The sequence below is a fragment of the Schistocerca gregaria genome, chromosome 1 (assembly GCF_023897955.1).
Source record: "Schistocerca gregaria isolate iqSchGreg1 chromosome 1, iqSchGreg1.2, whole genome shotgun sequence".
In the NCBI taxonomy this organism is placed as follows: domain Eukaryota; kingdom Metazoa; phylum Arthropoda; class Insecta; order Orthoptera; family Acrididae; genus Schistocerca; species Schistocerca gregaria.
This window is the reverse complement of record NC_064920.1, coordinates 871,313,733-871,328,460: the sequence shown is the minus strand read 5'-3', so window position 1 is coordinate 871,328,460 and position 14,728 is coordinate 871,313,733. Positions and strand designations below refer to the sequence as shown.

Below are 14,728 nucleotides of genomic sequence, written 5' to 3'. Positions count from 1 at the left end.
CTCTTCAACAGTGGTAAGCAAGAAGGTGCTTAGAACATCAATGTACGCCTGTGCTGTGATAGTGCCACGCAAAACAAAAGGGATGGAAGCCCTCTCCATGAAAAACACGACGACACCGTAACGCCACCGCCTCCGAATTTTACTGTTGGTACTACACATGCTGGAAGATAACGTTCATCGGGCATTCGCTACACCCTCACCATGCCATCGGATCGACACATTGTGTACAGTGTTCGTCACTCCACACAACATTTTTCCACTGTGCAGTCTTCCAATGTTTACGCTCCTTACACCAAGAGAGGCGTCGTTTGGCATTTACCGGTGTTCAAAAAATGGGTCTGAACACTATGGGACTTAACTTCTGAAGTCATCAGTTCTCTAGAACTTAGAGCTACTTAAACCTAATTAACCTAAGGACATCACATACATCCATGCCCGAGGCTGGATTCTAACCTGCGACCGTAGCGGTCGCGCGGTTCCAAACTGTAGCGCCTAGAACCGCTCGGTGTGATGTGTGGCTTATGAGCAGCCGTTCGACCATGAAATCCAATTTTTCTCACGTCCCAGGAAGGTAGCACACTAGCCACGAATTTGAACATAACACAAGGAACAAAGGTGTCAGTAGGACATACGGTGGCGGGGTTAGACAAATCTACTCGAATCAGGTGATGTAGCTTAAAACTGATTCCAATAAAAAAAAGTAGTGTCACAACAGGAAGAAGTATTATGGAATGTGTAAGAATTACTAATGCCTTGGCAGTACTAGAGGAAAATGAAATAAACAACATTCAAAAACTTTACAGGAATGCAGCCGGATGACGTCTTCGACAACGGCCGCTATTTCGACAGGTGCACGCCCTGTCATTTTCAAGGCAAACCTGTGGCATGGAAGCGAGCGCTGTATAATAGAATTTAAAACGTCGATTTGGAGAGTAAGGAAACACACACACACACACACACACACACACACACACACACACACACACACACACACATTGTAAACACTTGCACCATCACACGACCAAAGATGCTAAAAATTAATAACCACCTTTGACGTTTGACAAAGGGGAGGATTCCATGTATAATTGAAGCAAGATTTCCGTCTTTATTTGTAAGGTTACCCACTAAAAAAAACGGTTCGAATGGTTCTAAGCACTATGGGACTTAACATCTGAGGTCATCAGTCCCCTATACGTAGAACTACTTAAAGCTAATCAACGTTAAGGACATCACACACATCGATGTCCGAGGCAGGATTCGAATCTCCGAGTTACCCGCTAATTTAATTTCGCCTGCTTCATTTGCAACACTATCCCAGTAGCTAGAAGTAAATGCCAGAATATCCGTGTTGTTATATTTCATATGGTGACCGGTGGCAAGACAATGTTCTGCAATAACATGTTTGCTAGGCTGTGATGCTTTTGCTCGCTACACTGGTCCTCCACAGCCCTGGTAGTATGACCAATATATGACATGTCACAAGTACAAGGAATACGGTAGACACGCGTCTTCCGCAAACAGAGATAATACTTTACAGTATCTAAAGGACCCTAATTTTAGATGGTGGGCGAGAAACACATTTCACAACATATTTCCGCAAAATACAACCAATTTCCGCAAAATACAACCAATCCTGTCGGAAATGCTCCTTGCGCAGGGCAAAAAGTCTGTAGACTTTGGTACGACCTCGGTATTATCGTCAGTCACCCGCTGTACAGTTGATCGATAGCTCAAAGCACATCTTCTATCTCTATAACTACACTCCTGGAAATGGAAAAAAGAACACATTGACACCGGTGTGCCAGACCCACCATACTTGCTCCGGACACTGCGAGAGGGCTGTACAAGCAATGATCACACGCACGGCACAGCGGACACACCAGGAACCGCGGTGTTGGACGTCGAATGGCGCTAGCTGCGCAGCATTTGTGCACCGCCGCCGTCAGTGTCAGCCAGTTTGCCGTGGCATACGGAGCTCCATCGCAGTCTTTAACACTGGTAGCATGCCGCGACAGCGTGGACGTGAACCGTATGTGCAGTTGACGGACTTTGAGCGAGGGCGTATAGTGGGCATGCGGGAGGCCGGGTGGACGTACCGTCGAATTGCTCAACACATGGGGCGTGAGGTCTCCACAGTACATCGATGTTGTCGCCAGTGGTCGGCGGAAGGTGCACGTGCCCGTCGACCTGGGACCGGACCGCAGAGACGCACGGATGCACGCCAAGACCGTAGGATCCTACGCAGTGCCGTAGGGGACCGCACCGCCACTTCCCAGCAAATTAGGGACACTGTTGCTCCTGGGGTATCGGCGAGGACCATTCGCAATCGTCTCCATGAAGCTGGGCTACGGTCCTGCACACCGTTAGGCCGTCTTCCGCTCACGCCCCAACATCGTGCAGCCCGCCTCCAGTGGTGTCGCGACAGGCGTGAATGGAGGGACGAATGGAGACGTGTCGTCTTCAGCGATGAGAGTCGCTTCTGCCTTGGTGCCAATGATGGTCGTATGCGTGTTTGGCGCCGTGCAGGTGAGCGCCACAATCAGGACGGCATACGACCGAGGCACACAGGGCCAACACCCGGCATCATGGTGTGGGGAGCGATCTCCTACACTGGCCGTACACCTCTGGTGATCGTCGAGGGGACACTGAATAGTGCACGGTATATCCAAACCGTCATCGAACCCATCGTTCTACCATTCCTAGACCGGCAAGGGAACTTGCTGTTCCAACAGGACAATGCACGTCCGCATGTATCCCGTGCCACCCAACGTGCTCTAGAAGGTGTAAGTCAACTACCCTGGCCAGCAAGATCTCCGGATCTGTCCCCCATTGAGCATGTTTGGGACTGGATGAAGCGTCGTCTCAAGCGGTCTGCACGTCCAGTACGAACGCTGGTCCAACTGAGGCGCCAGGTGGAAATGGAATAGCAAGCCGTTCCACAGGACTACATCCAGCATCTCTACGATCGTCTCCATGGGAGAATAGCAGCCTGAATTGCTGCGAAAAGTGGATATACACTGTACTAGTGCCGACATTGTGCATGCTCTGTTGCCTGTGTCTATGTGCCTGTGGTTCTGTCAGTGTGATCATGTGATGTATCTGACCCCAGGAATGTGTCAATAAAGTTTCCCCTTCCTGGGACAATGAATTCACGGTGTTCTTATTTCAATTTCCAGGAGTGTATTATGGCGAAAGGTGGCCTCATAGTGGGCTAACTCAGCTGAAACTCTCAGGATCTGAGATGACGTTCACCCTGTGAAGCAACGGACGAAGCACCCCATGAAGCTGAGCCGGACTGTGACAACTATCTGCCTGTCAGCGTTAGTAGGCTTCCTATAAAAGGCCTGTGCGAACTTACATCAACCTTCCTCTTCACCAACACATCGAGAAAGAGAAGGCAACCATGTTTTCCTACCTCCATCGTGAAACGAATATTTGGGTGGACTGAATTCAGGTGTTACAAAAATCTGTCCAAATTCTCACAGCCATGAGGCCAAACAATAACTGAGAAGGCTGCTTAACATTCACCTAGAGCTGAGCCGGATATTGTTATTTAACTCGCGGACAGGGAAGTGCCACAGCGTTTTGGGACAAGCAGGATTACTTTTAGAAGATGCAGCGTTTACCATCTGATTCAGTGTATCTCAAGGTCGGTGCTGACCCCACAAAAAGAATTGAGAGAAAGACTAGCAGCCTCCTGAAGAAAGGTTCTTTGTCGTAGGAAACTACCAAGAGTGTTAATTGATATTGAGCTATTCCCCGCTACGTTAAATGGTCTTTCGAAGATCGTCAAGAAAGGGGTTCCTCTTCGGGTGATTGTAACATTTGTGCTCCCGACATATCATATACTGGTAGCAGAAGACCTTGCTACTCTGCTGGTCCCACTAGTAGTTCCGGCCGCTGTGGCCGAGCGGTTCTAGGCGCTTCAGTCCAGAACCGCCCTGCTGTTGCGGTCGCAGGTTCGAATCCTGCCTCGGGCTTGGTGTGTGTGATGTTCTTAAGTTAGTTAGGTTTAAGTAGTTCTAGCTCTAGGGGACTGATGACCTCAGATGTTAAGTCCCATTGTGCTTAGAGCCATTTGAACCACTAGTAGGGCGGTGTGACGTCACATTAAGAAGTCGGCGGAATTTTTTACTTCGATTGGGGAGAATGCTTTTGAATAGCTCTGGAATTCTGCAAGTGAAATCATGTATCGACATACAATCAGTGATACTATTTCGATACCTCACTGGAAGACACAGCAAATTAACCTAATTTGTAATGGCACTTAAGAGTACTGTAATGTACATGTAATTCTAATGAACCTCATGTTGGCAGCATGCTGCAGAAACGCGTCATGCTAATTAGATATTCGTAAGAAGTGAGTGAAGCGGTAGAAATTATTTCATAAATATCATAGACACGACAGCTTAAGGGGTTCTTCTCAACAGTTCTCCACGTACTCACCGAGGATGAGTTCCTATCTTCAGACCAAAACAACATTCAGCATTCACATATGAAGCTGCACTGGATAGCTGAATGCAGCATTCACATATGAAGCTGGACTGCGCAGCCACCCAAATAATACTGTAAGCTAGAACTCAATAACTGTGTTGCTCCAAAGAAATAATTCAGTTCACATAAGGAAGAGTTCACCAAAGAAGATAGAGAAAAATAATGATAATAAAAGTAATATGTTGTACTCAGTTCAAAATGAAAGTCTTATCATAATATGCCAACGAAATAGAATTAAATCGTAGCGGAAATGGCTCGATTCGTGATAGCCGAACAAAAATAAATGAAAACAAAATACAAATTTGTAGATTTTCAACCCAAATTTTTAACATACATGGGCCAGAACTCTTTTTGTGAAAATAATAGAATCGGATATTAATATGGAACCTAATTTAACTAGCGTGTTACATTAAGAGATTATATTCGCCAGTTCCTATGTTTTCTACTCACACTTTTCCACAAGCATTATAATATCGATCCATTGAATGCTGATGGTAGACATGGTTTATAACTACGGCACGCTATTTGAAACATACTTTCAAAATTAAATAATATGAAATAAACGCAGATATTTACTTATTTTTAGAAATGCGCTCTCAGAACACTGCCGGGAGTATCGCATATTTCTTTTCACTGTTTTATTGTTTAGCTTCTCTTTCCCCATGTGGGAACTAGTCTTCGTTTAGTTTGAAACCTAGAAAAAGAACCGAATAGATAAACATAGTATTACAATCTGCAAGGGGAAAGGGGACGTGGGTAGATCGTGGAGATAAGTGGCTTATCGAATAAACCGGGCGCTACACGAGAGGAAGGATCTTAATAGTTTTTATTACAGGTCGATTTCTTCTGACACACAGGCCCTATTGCTGGTGAACATCCAGCAGGTCTTTCCACTCAGAAATCGGCTAGCAGATGTCGCTTGCAATGTAGTGAGTGCAACCTAGAAAATGCAATGCAGGCTGCGTCAAAAGCGGAGTTTCTGCCAACGACTTTCCATTATTGCACTGCCATTCCTCTCACAGATATTTCTGCTCATACCGGTCGTCTGGCAGTTTTGAAAAGAACGTGCTACCGGAAACGTCAGTTTTAACTTTAATTGTGACAGCGATTAGCCGTTAGTAGCCCACCGTAAATAATAAACCATTTTGCTCAATGCTCACTATTCGCAGATTGTGTAGCTATTTTTGTGCTCTGCGAGCGCTGATCGTCGCAAATCCTTAGCTTCAATCGAGATGAATATTTTTAATGACTACTAAGTTGTGTGACTTAGAATGAAAATTCGGTCTTTCGTTGTATAATTTTAATTAATTTTGTGTCTATACTGGTTGCTGGTGAGGAGGAAATTTGGTTATTAGTATTTTATTAATGATCACATTCATAAGCAGCCATATCACAGTCATCGCAGTCGCTCAAGAAGGTTATAATTAAGCTTTACTCGTTTAATCAGAATAGGACGATGACTCTCCTTGTCCGCAGTCTCGATGATTCGAAGCGATCTGCAACCCTGTGTAAATAAAATGTCTTGGTTTTCTTGCGTTGCGTAGTCAGTCTGTTAACCTCGGATCAAGCGGAAAGTTTGCTTTGATAGAGTTTAATTATCCGATGTAATAATGGAGCTCTTGGATCTAATAACTGCAGGTTCGTTTCCAATTCATCGGAAGTTCCCTTCTGATTACCAACGAAACGACACATCCGTGCAAATTTCCAATTAGAAAATACATATATAATGAAATTCCTCATACACTTTTGACGTTAATGCTCAGCATATATTCTCTTGATTAGCGTACAATATATTTCCAATTTCTTTCTTTCAGTAATCTTGATAGCAAAATTACAATTACTCAATGCGGCTATTCGGCACGGAGAAAATCCTAAAAGTCCTCTCAACACACACCAGAGAGAATATTACAAAGAGTAATTATGCGCTCATGGAATACTAATAGTACTGTACTACTTTGCGCATCGATTCTGCGAGTATATAGATGGTCAAGTACGAAACGTAATTTACTCATAGAATTGTGCAGGGATAATTAGTAGAATATAAAGAGATATTACAGTTGTCACGAAATTTCATTTATGAATTCCATTGCAAAAAACTACATGTTCGGTTTCAAATTATGAGTAATGGTGGATGGATTGCTTGTAAAAAGGTCAGCAGAAAAAAAAATGTGTGCAGTGTAATGGTTATGATGATAATTAATCACCATAACGTCAAATGAGAGTTCTCTTTTAAGTTTTACAAGTTTTTTGAGGTGTCCGAGTTTCACTTCTAAAAACAAGCCAAAATGATTATCGCACTTTAAGTGAAGAATCCTAATAGCCCTCAGCATCTTGAAGTTCCACAACTGTGGTGGACGGACAGTGTAAACAGCCTTTAGTTTTGCGTGGCATACGTCCAATACAAAATCGATTCTGAACGCATGATGTGGGGATCAGCGAGGGCATTCTGTCAGAAAATAATCGACTGTCTTCGTCGTGAAGATGTTTGTATCTTTTAACGCGACTTCTGTTCCTAGCCGTGGGGATTTTCGTACTGCGGTGCTGTTCACGGCGAATGGAGACTGAGCGCCCAACCAGGCACAGAATATTTCATTAGTGCTTCACCATCACTAAAACTATGTGAAGTTAGCATAGTATACCATCAAACTGCGGTATGTTACTGAGAGTAGAGCCAGTTAACCACACACGGTTGTTGCTGGGACTGGTGCATATTTTGTATTTATACTTTCATACGTTAAACAATACTCCATAACATTCGGGTTAACGCAACGTATGTGAACCACGAATGTTTTATGTTCTGCTTACAATGCAAGTGCCGTGAATGCGAACAAGAGGTGACCGAGACGAGTAACCAATGGCACCCCATACCACCACGCCGGGTGATACGCCAGTATGCCGATGACGAATACACGCCTCCAATGTGCGTTCACCGCGATGTCGCCAAACACGGATGCAACCATCATGATGCTGTAAACAGAACCTGGATCATCCGGAAAAATGACGTTTTCCCATTCGTGAACCCAGGTTCGTCGCTGAGTACACCATCGCAGGCGCTCCTGTCTGTGATGCAGCGTCAAGGGTAACCGCAACCATGGTCTCAGAGCTGATAGTCCATGCTTCTGCAAACGTCGTCGAACTGTTCGTGCAGATGGTTGTTGTCTTGCAAACGTCCCCATCTGTTGACTGAGGGATCGAGACGTGGCTGCATGCGGATAAGATGCCTGTCATCTCGACTGCTAGTGATACGAGGCCTTTGGGATCCAGAAGGCGTTCCGTATTACCCTCCTGAAACCACCGATTCCATAGTCTGCTAACAGTCATTGGATCTCGACCGACGCGAGCAACAATGTCGCGATACGATAAACCGCAATCGCGATAGGTTACAATCCGATCTTTATCAAAGTCGGAAACGTGATGGTACGCATTTCTCCTCCTTACACGAGGCATCACAAAAACGTTTCACCAGGCGACGCCGGTCAGCTGCTGTTTGTGTGTGAGAAATATGTTGGAAACTTTCCTCACCTCAGCACGTTGTAGGTGTCGCCACCTGCGCAACCTTGTGTGAATGCTCTGAAAAGCTAATCATTTGCATATCACAGCATCTTCTTCCTGTTGGTTAAATTTCGCGTCTGTAGCACGTCATCTTCGTGGTGTAGTAATTTTAATGGCCAGTAGTGTAATTATTACTGCAATGAAAATTAAATACCTGTGGGTGGGACGTGTAAACAGGCGTATGGTTGGTAGATGGTCAAAACAAGAGACAAAGACGATTAATATGGAAAAGTCTGGAAGAGGTATTTACCTGATGTCAAATGGCTATTAATGACTTCGGAAGATGCACTATATGATATGAGGTACCCGAACACTCCAATGCAACGTGCAATGAATGTCAGATGACAAAAGAGACGGACTCGCCAGTATGACAGAAGGCGAGGATATTGTGTTATCAGCACAGAAACAGTAACGTCATAACATCACAATGGGACGGTCAGCGCCGCTAAGTGACTCAGAACGTGGACTAGTCACTGGCTGCCACGAGAGTAACAAATCCATCAGGGACCTTTCAGACCCTTCTAATGATGCCCAATTTGACCATTCGTGTTATTGTTAAGTGGAAAAGCGATGGAACAACCACAGCTCAACCAAGACCAGACAGACCTCGTCGGTTGACGGACAGAGAATGTCGATGACTGAGAAGGAGGGTCGTAAAAAATCTCACGAAATCAGCGGATGGAATCACTCGTGGGATCCAGAGTGTTACCAGCAGCCCAGCAAGCTCGATTAATGGGCCTAAGGTGTTAAAGGGAAACGGACAAAATGGTCGAGCAGCTCCCCGTAAGCCATACATTTCAATGAGGTCACTTCTAAGAGACGCTGGAGTGGGTGTAAAGATGTCTCTAGTCGGTGGATGACTGGAAACGATTTATTTGGAGGGATTAACCACTCTGTGCCTAATGGAAATCAGATGGAAGGGATTGCGTTTGGCGAATGCCTGGAGAACATTACCTGCCATCATGCACAAAACCAACAATTAAGTACGAACGAGGTATAGTTGCGGTATGCTGGTGTATTTTGTGTTTAGAATGTAGTCCCCTCATTGTTCTTCAATTCAGGAGGATCTGAAGACATTTTACAGCATTTTGTAGTGCGTACAGTAGGTTCATAGATAATGACTATTAGTATGAGCATGACTATGCATCCTATCTCAAAATAGCATCTGAAAGGCAACGGTTTATGGACAGTCATATTCTGAAATGGACTGGCCTACCTATCCCGAAGTAAACACAGTGAAGCGCCTTTGGGATGAGTATGAACATCGACTTCGCTCCAGATCCCCAGCGTCTGATTTCGGCTCTTGGGAGAGAATGAGCTGCCATTCCTCCATAGACATTGAGACACTTCATTGAAAGTGGCCCCAGCAGAGTTCATAAAAGCGAAGGCTGGAAGTATTACTGTAGACTAAAAGGTATCCGTGTACTTTTGATCAGATAGTATACGTTCATGATTGTCTATCACTATCTGGAAGCGGAGCAGCGTAATTTACAGATGATGAATTCACTACCTGGCCAAGATACAACACCTTCTTCACACTCACGAAGTTGTAACGATACAGAGAGTCCCGCGAAGGAGTCCCTGATTTCAAACTTAAATATCTTGAAAACTAAGATCGGTAGACGAGGGCAAAAACTGTATGAAACTTCCAGGTAGATTAAAACTGTGTTCCGTATCAAGAGCGAACTCGGGACCTTTGCCTTTCGCAGGCAAGTGCTGTAGCAGTTGAGTTACTCAAGCACGACTCACGTTCCTTACAGCTTCAATTCTACCAGTACCTCGTCACCTACCTTCCAAATTTCACAGAAGCTCTTCTGGGAACCTTGCAGAACTAGCACTCCTGGAAAAAAGGATATTGCGGAGACATATCTTAGTCACAGCTTTGGGGATGTTTCCAGAATGAGATATTCACTCTGCAGCGGAATGTGCGCTGATATGAAACTTCCTGGCGGATTAAAGATGTATGTTGCGCCGAGACTCGAACTCGAGATACGAGGTACTGGCACGAATGAGGCTGTTGGCAGGGATGGTGAGTCATGCTTGGGTAGCTCAGTCGGTGGAGCACTTGCCTGTGAAAGTCAAAAGTCTCGAGTTCGAGTCTCCGTCCGTCAAACCGTTCTAATCTGCCAAGAAGTTTCATATCAGAGCACACTCCTCTGCAGAGTGAACATATCGTTCTGGAAGGAAATGGTATGTTTATTTTGAAAGTTTTAAGAATTATATACAGAAATATAGAAATAGTTCTAAAAGCTACTAACAGATAGCGATATAATTGCAATACTTGGAGCATTTGAATAAGGTGCCGCAGCTCAGTGATCACTTCCACCTTCGAAACATGAAAGGAGGTTAGCGTACCAAATGAAGAGGTTGAAATTATTTGCTTTGATGCTGGAGTATCACAATTGAAAACAGAGTCCTACGCCAACAAAGCGCAATTTTCAAACACGATTTAATTTTCCAAAAGTACCTGCTGCTGAAACCATTCGCAAACCCTTTCACAATTCTAACGGACAGGCAGCGTGGCTTATGATCCAATGGCGAATATAGACACCCAGGTAAACTCTAGTTACTCATGAAAATGTTTCCATAATCTCTGGAATTATTCAGCAAAATTTAAGGAAATCCGTCCGAAGAATTACAGAAGAGACTGTTTCTAAGTGTTTCGGCATGCAGAAGTTACTGAGACAGAGCCTACACAAGTTTCCATTCATAATCCAATGTCACCAGACCATACCTGTACAGGCTGTGACACAGAGAGCTGACTTTGTGTACCAGGGTCTCACGATGATTAGTACTGATAGGAAGTGATGTTGGCTGCACCTGGTTCACAGATGAAGCACACTTCCATACGAATAGGGTCCTGAATAAATAAAACCACCGATTTTGGGGTTCCGAAAATAGCCGTATGTATGAAACAGAACGACTTTATTCTTCAAGAGTTACTTCCCGGACTGCGGTATGCAGTGGAGGCGTTGTTAGCCACTTTTCATGCCTAAAAACGATCACTCGTGAACGGTACGCTGCAATTTTGGAACACTTTACGCCACACAGCTAGCGTTGGAGTATCGACCAGGCACCGAGTGCTTCATGCGAGACGGGGCCAAACCATATCGCACCGAAAAGGTGTTTCACTCTCTTGAGGAATACTTGAGGAATAGAGTCACTGCGTTGGATTATTGCAAATATTCACGCACTCTGACTCCTCACCATTTGGTGTTGGGAGTGCCTATATTGTTGGCGACAGCCCCAATCGATTTCGGCTTCCCGACCAGCATTCGGTTTTTAATGCGAAGCTTTACGCTGTTCTCCAGGCTGTCCAATACATCCGTCGCCATCAGCGGATACAGTATATTATATGCTCAGATTCGCTCCAAGTTCTCTACCCTGTCCACCCTCTAGTCCACCGGATTCAGGACTGCCTCCACGTGCTCCACTTGGGGGCGTCTCTGTGGCATTCCTCTGGATCCCAGGACATGTTGGTGTCTGTGGAAACGAGATGGCCGATATAGCGGCCAAGGCTGCAGTCTCTTTTCTTCAGCCTGCTATTCGCATGGTTCCCTTCGTCGATCTACGGAGTATTTTATGTCGTCGTGTTGCTCTTTTATGGCACGCGCATTGGTCGACATTTCCCAATAATAAATTGCGGGACGTGAAAGCTCTTCCCTGTGCTTGGACCTCTTCCTCCCGAACTCGTTGTCGGGAGGAAGTAATTTTAACTAGACTCCGGATAGGGCACTGTCTTTTTAGCCATCGACATCTTTTAAGTGGCGATCCTCCCCCTCTTTGTCCCCAGTGCTCTTAACTGTGGATGGTGAGACACATTTTACTTGAGTGCCCCTATTTTACTCCGTTGCGCGTCCGTCTACAGCTGTCGCTTGATACATCTTCCATTTTAGCAGATGACACGCGCTCAGCCGATCGCGTTCTCGAGTTTATTAGTGGCAATGAGATGACGTCAGTCATTTGAAGCTCTTTCTGTTTTCAGTTTCTCCACTTTTTTGAGTTTCGCTCCCATTGCTGCTGGTTTCCAGTTTGGTTTTTTTTTACCTTTTCCTAAGTCACAGACCGGGCGCTAATGACCGTAGCAGTTTTGCGCCCTAAAACCATAAACTCTAACTCCTTGTGACTTCTTTTTGTGAGGTGTATTGAAAGACGTTGTCTACCGGAACCATCCCACCACGCTGGAAGAGCTTCAATCGGCGATCTGTGCGGCACATGAATTGATTTCCGTTGAGACAGTACAGGATGTGACGGAAAATTCCATTGTTCTTCGTACCAACTCCATACTGCGAGTGGTAGACACTTCGAAAAGATTGTGATATCATTTGCTAAGACTGGTTGAAGACGACGAGTTTAACTATTCACGCTTGTATTGTACGAACTGAAGATCGTGCAGCGCCATCTGTTAGCAGTTTTTCGAACTATTTCGAAACTTCTGTATAAAATTCTTTTAGATTTCAGAATAAATATATCTGTTTTTCACTCCTTTATCGATCTTAGTATTGTAGATATTTAATTTTGAAATCAGGGCGTCTTTCGCAGGACACACTTACAAACAAGGTTTTGAACTGCATGCTACCTGGTTGCGCAAGGATATATTCTATGAGGATAGGACTTACCACTGGGCGGTAGTTGTGGCCTCTTAATTACACTATGATTAGCCTGAAAGGGCATTTGTAGTGATAGCATTTAGGAATCAGTCACGTTTACTTACGGAAATCTTTGGAAAGAATGTTTAAACTATCATGTGAGATAAGAAATAAAGCTGTGTTCCACTCCAGTGCTTCTTCGTACAACTGAGCTATTTCTTGTGAGGGGGGTGGGTGGGGGGCCAATTGCTAACTTTACAAGCATTTGCGGAAATGTGAGTGTAAAGTACTGTGTGCACTCGTTCACCTGCGTCTGTCCTAGAGCTGCTTTGTTCAGGAGAACTACTGCGGGTATAATCTCACATTCTACTATCACGTGTTGTAAAACATACGTATTTCTTGTTGCAGGCAAAGCGGACAGCAAAGACAGCCCCGACTCCCCAGAGCACCAGCAGCAGCAGCAACAACAACAGCAACAGCAACAGCACTACCAGCAACAGCAACATCATAACCAACAACAACAGCAACAACATAAGCAGCAGCAGCAGTCGCGGCATTCCAAGAATTCGGATAGCGGTGGCAGCGGCGGCGGCGGTCCAGGTGGCGGCGGGGGCGGTGGTGGTGGCGGCGGGGGTGGTCTTCCGCCTCGGACAGGTGACTGTAGCACACGTATGCATTATAGACAGTAGTACCGGGTGCAGCTACTTGCGGAGGTAATTAACTTTTGGCAGCGAGACTTGGTAGATATGCTAATGCGTTAATGTGAAGCCGATTTACACCGGAAAAATGTGTTCCAATTTTTTCCACTAAACCCGCACAAAGATGTAAACAACCACGCATGAGCAGCGCCTATTACACGGAGGGGGCCCGACAGCCGATCAGTTCCAGTCATTCCACGAAGAAAAAGGGACATGGCTCGTATTATTTTAGTTCAACCATACCTGTCGATCAACACCGCGTTTCTATGGCGTCCACATTGTGACTACGTGCCAGGAAGGGCTCTCAACATTGGAAGTGTCCAGGCCTCTCGGAGTGAACCCAAGGGATGTTGTTCGGGCATGGAGGAGATACAGAGAGACAGGAACTGTCGATGACATGCCTCGCTCAGGCCGCCTAAGGGCTACTACCGCAGTGGATGACCGCTACCTATGGATTATGGCTCGGAGGAACCCTGACAGCAACGCCACCATGTTGAATAATGCTTTCCGTGCAGCCACAGGAAGTCGTGTTACGACTCAAACCATGCGCAATAGGCTGCATGATGCGAAACTTCACTCCCGACGTCCCCGGCGAGTTCCTCCTTTGCAACCACGACAAAATGCTGCGCCGTACAGATGGACGGAACAACATGCGGAATGGACCGCTCAGGATTGGCACCACGTTCTCTGTACCGATGAGTGTCGCGTATGCCTTCAACCAAACAATCGTCAGAGACGTGTTAGGAAGCAACCCGGTCAGGCTGAATGCCTTAGACACACTGCCCAGCGAGTGCAGTAAGGTGGAGGTTCCCTGCTGTTTTGGGGTGGCATTATGTGGGGCCGACGTACACCGCTGGGGGTTATGGGAGGCGCCGTAGCGTCTGTACGATAAGTGAATGCCATCCTCCGACAGATAGTGGAACCATGACGGCAGCATATTGGCGAGGCATTCGTCTTCATGGACGACAATTCGCGCCCCCATCGTACACATCTTGTGAATGACTTCCTTCAGGACAACGACACAGTTCGACTAGAGTGGTCAGCATGTTCTCCAGACCCTATCAAACATGCTTGGGATAGACTGAAAAGGGCTGTTTATGGACACCGTTACCGACCAACCACTCTGAGGGGTCTACGCCGAATCGCCGTTGAGAAGTGGTACAATCTGGACCAACAGTGCCTTGATGAACTTGTGAATAGAATGCCACGACGAATACAGGCATGAATCAATGCAAGAGGACGTGCTGCTGGGTATTAGAGGTACCGGTGTGTACAAATGGTTCAAATGGCTCTGAGCACTATGGGACTTAACATCTGTGGTCATCGGTCCCCTAGAACTTAGAACTACTTAAACCTAACTAACCTAAGGGCATCACACACATCCATGCCCGAGGC

The 14,728-nt window shown here is 45.6% G+C and overlaps 1 protein-coding gene across 1 annotated transcript in view; it reads left to right on the top strand.

The window, feature by feature from the left end:
- The window catches only part of LOC126273254 (developmental protein eyes absent-like), a 228,839-nt gene that overhangs the window by 181,002 nt on the left and 33,109 nt on the right, over positions 1-14,728 (top strand). Inside the window, exon 3 of the mRNA XM_049976801.1 lies at positions 13,044-13,289. Coding sequence (XP_049832758.1) covers positions 13,044-13,289 — 246 coding nt within the window. The remainder of the gene's footprint in view (positions 1-13,043; positions 13,290-14,728) is intronic.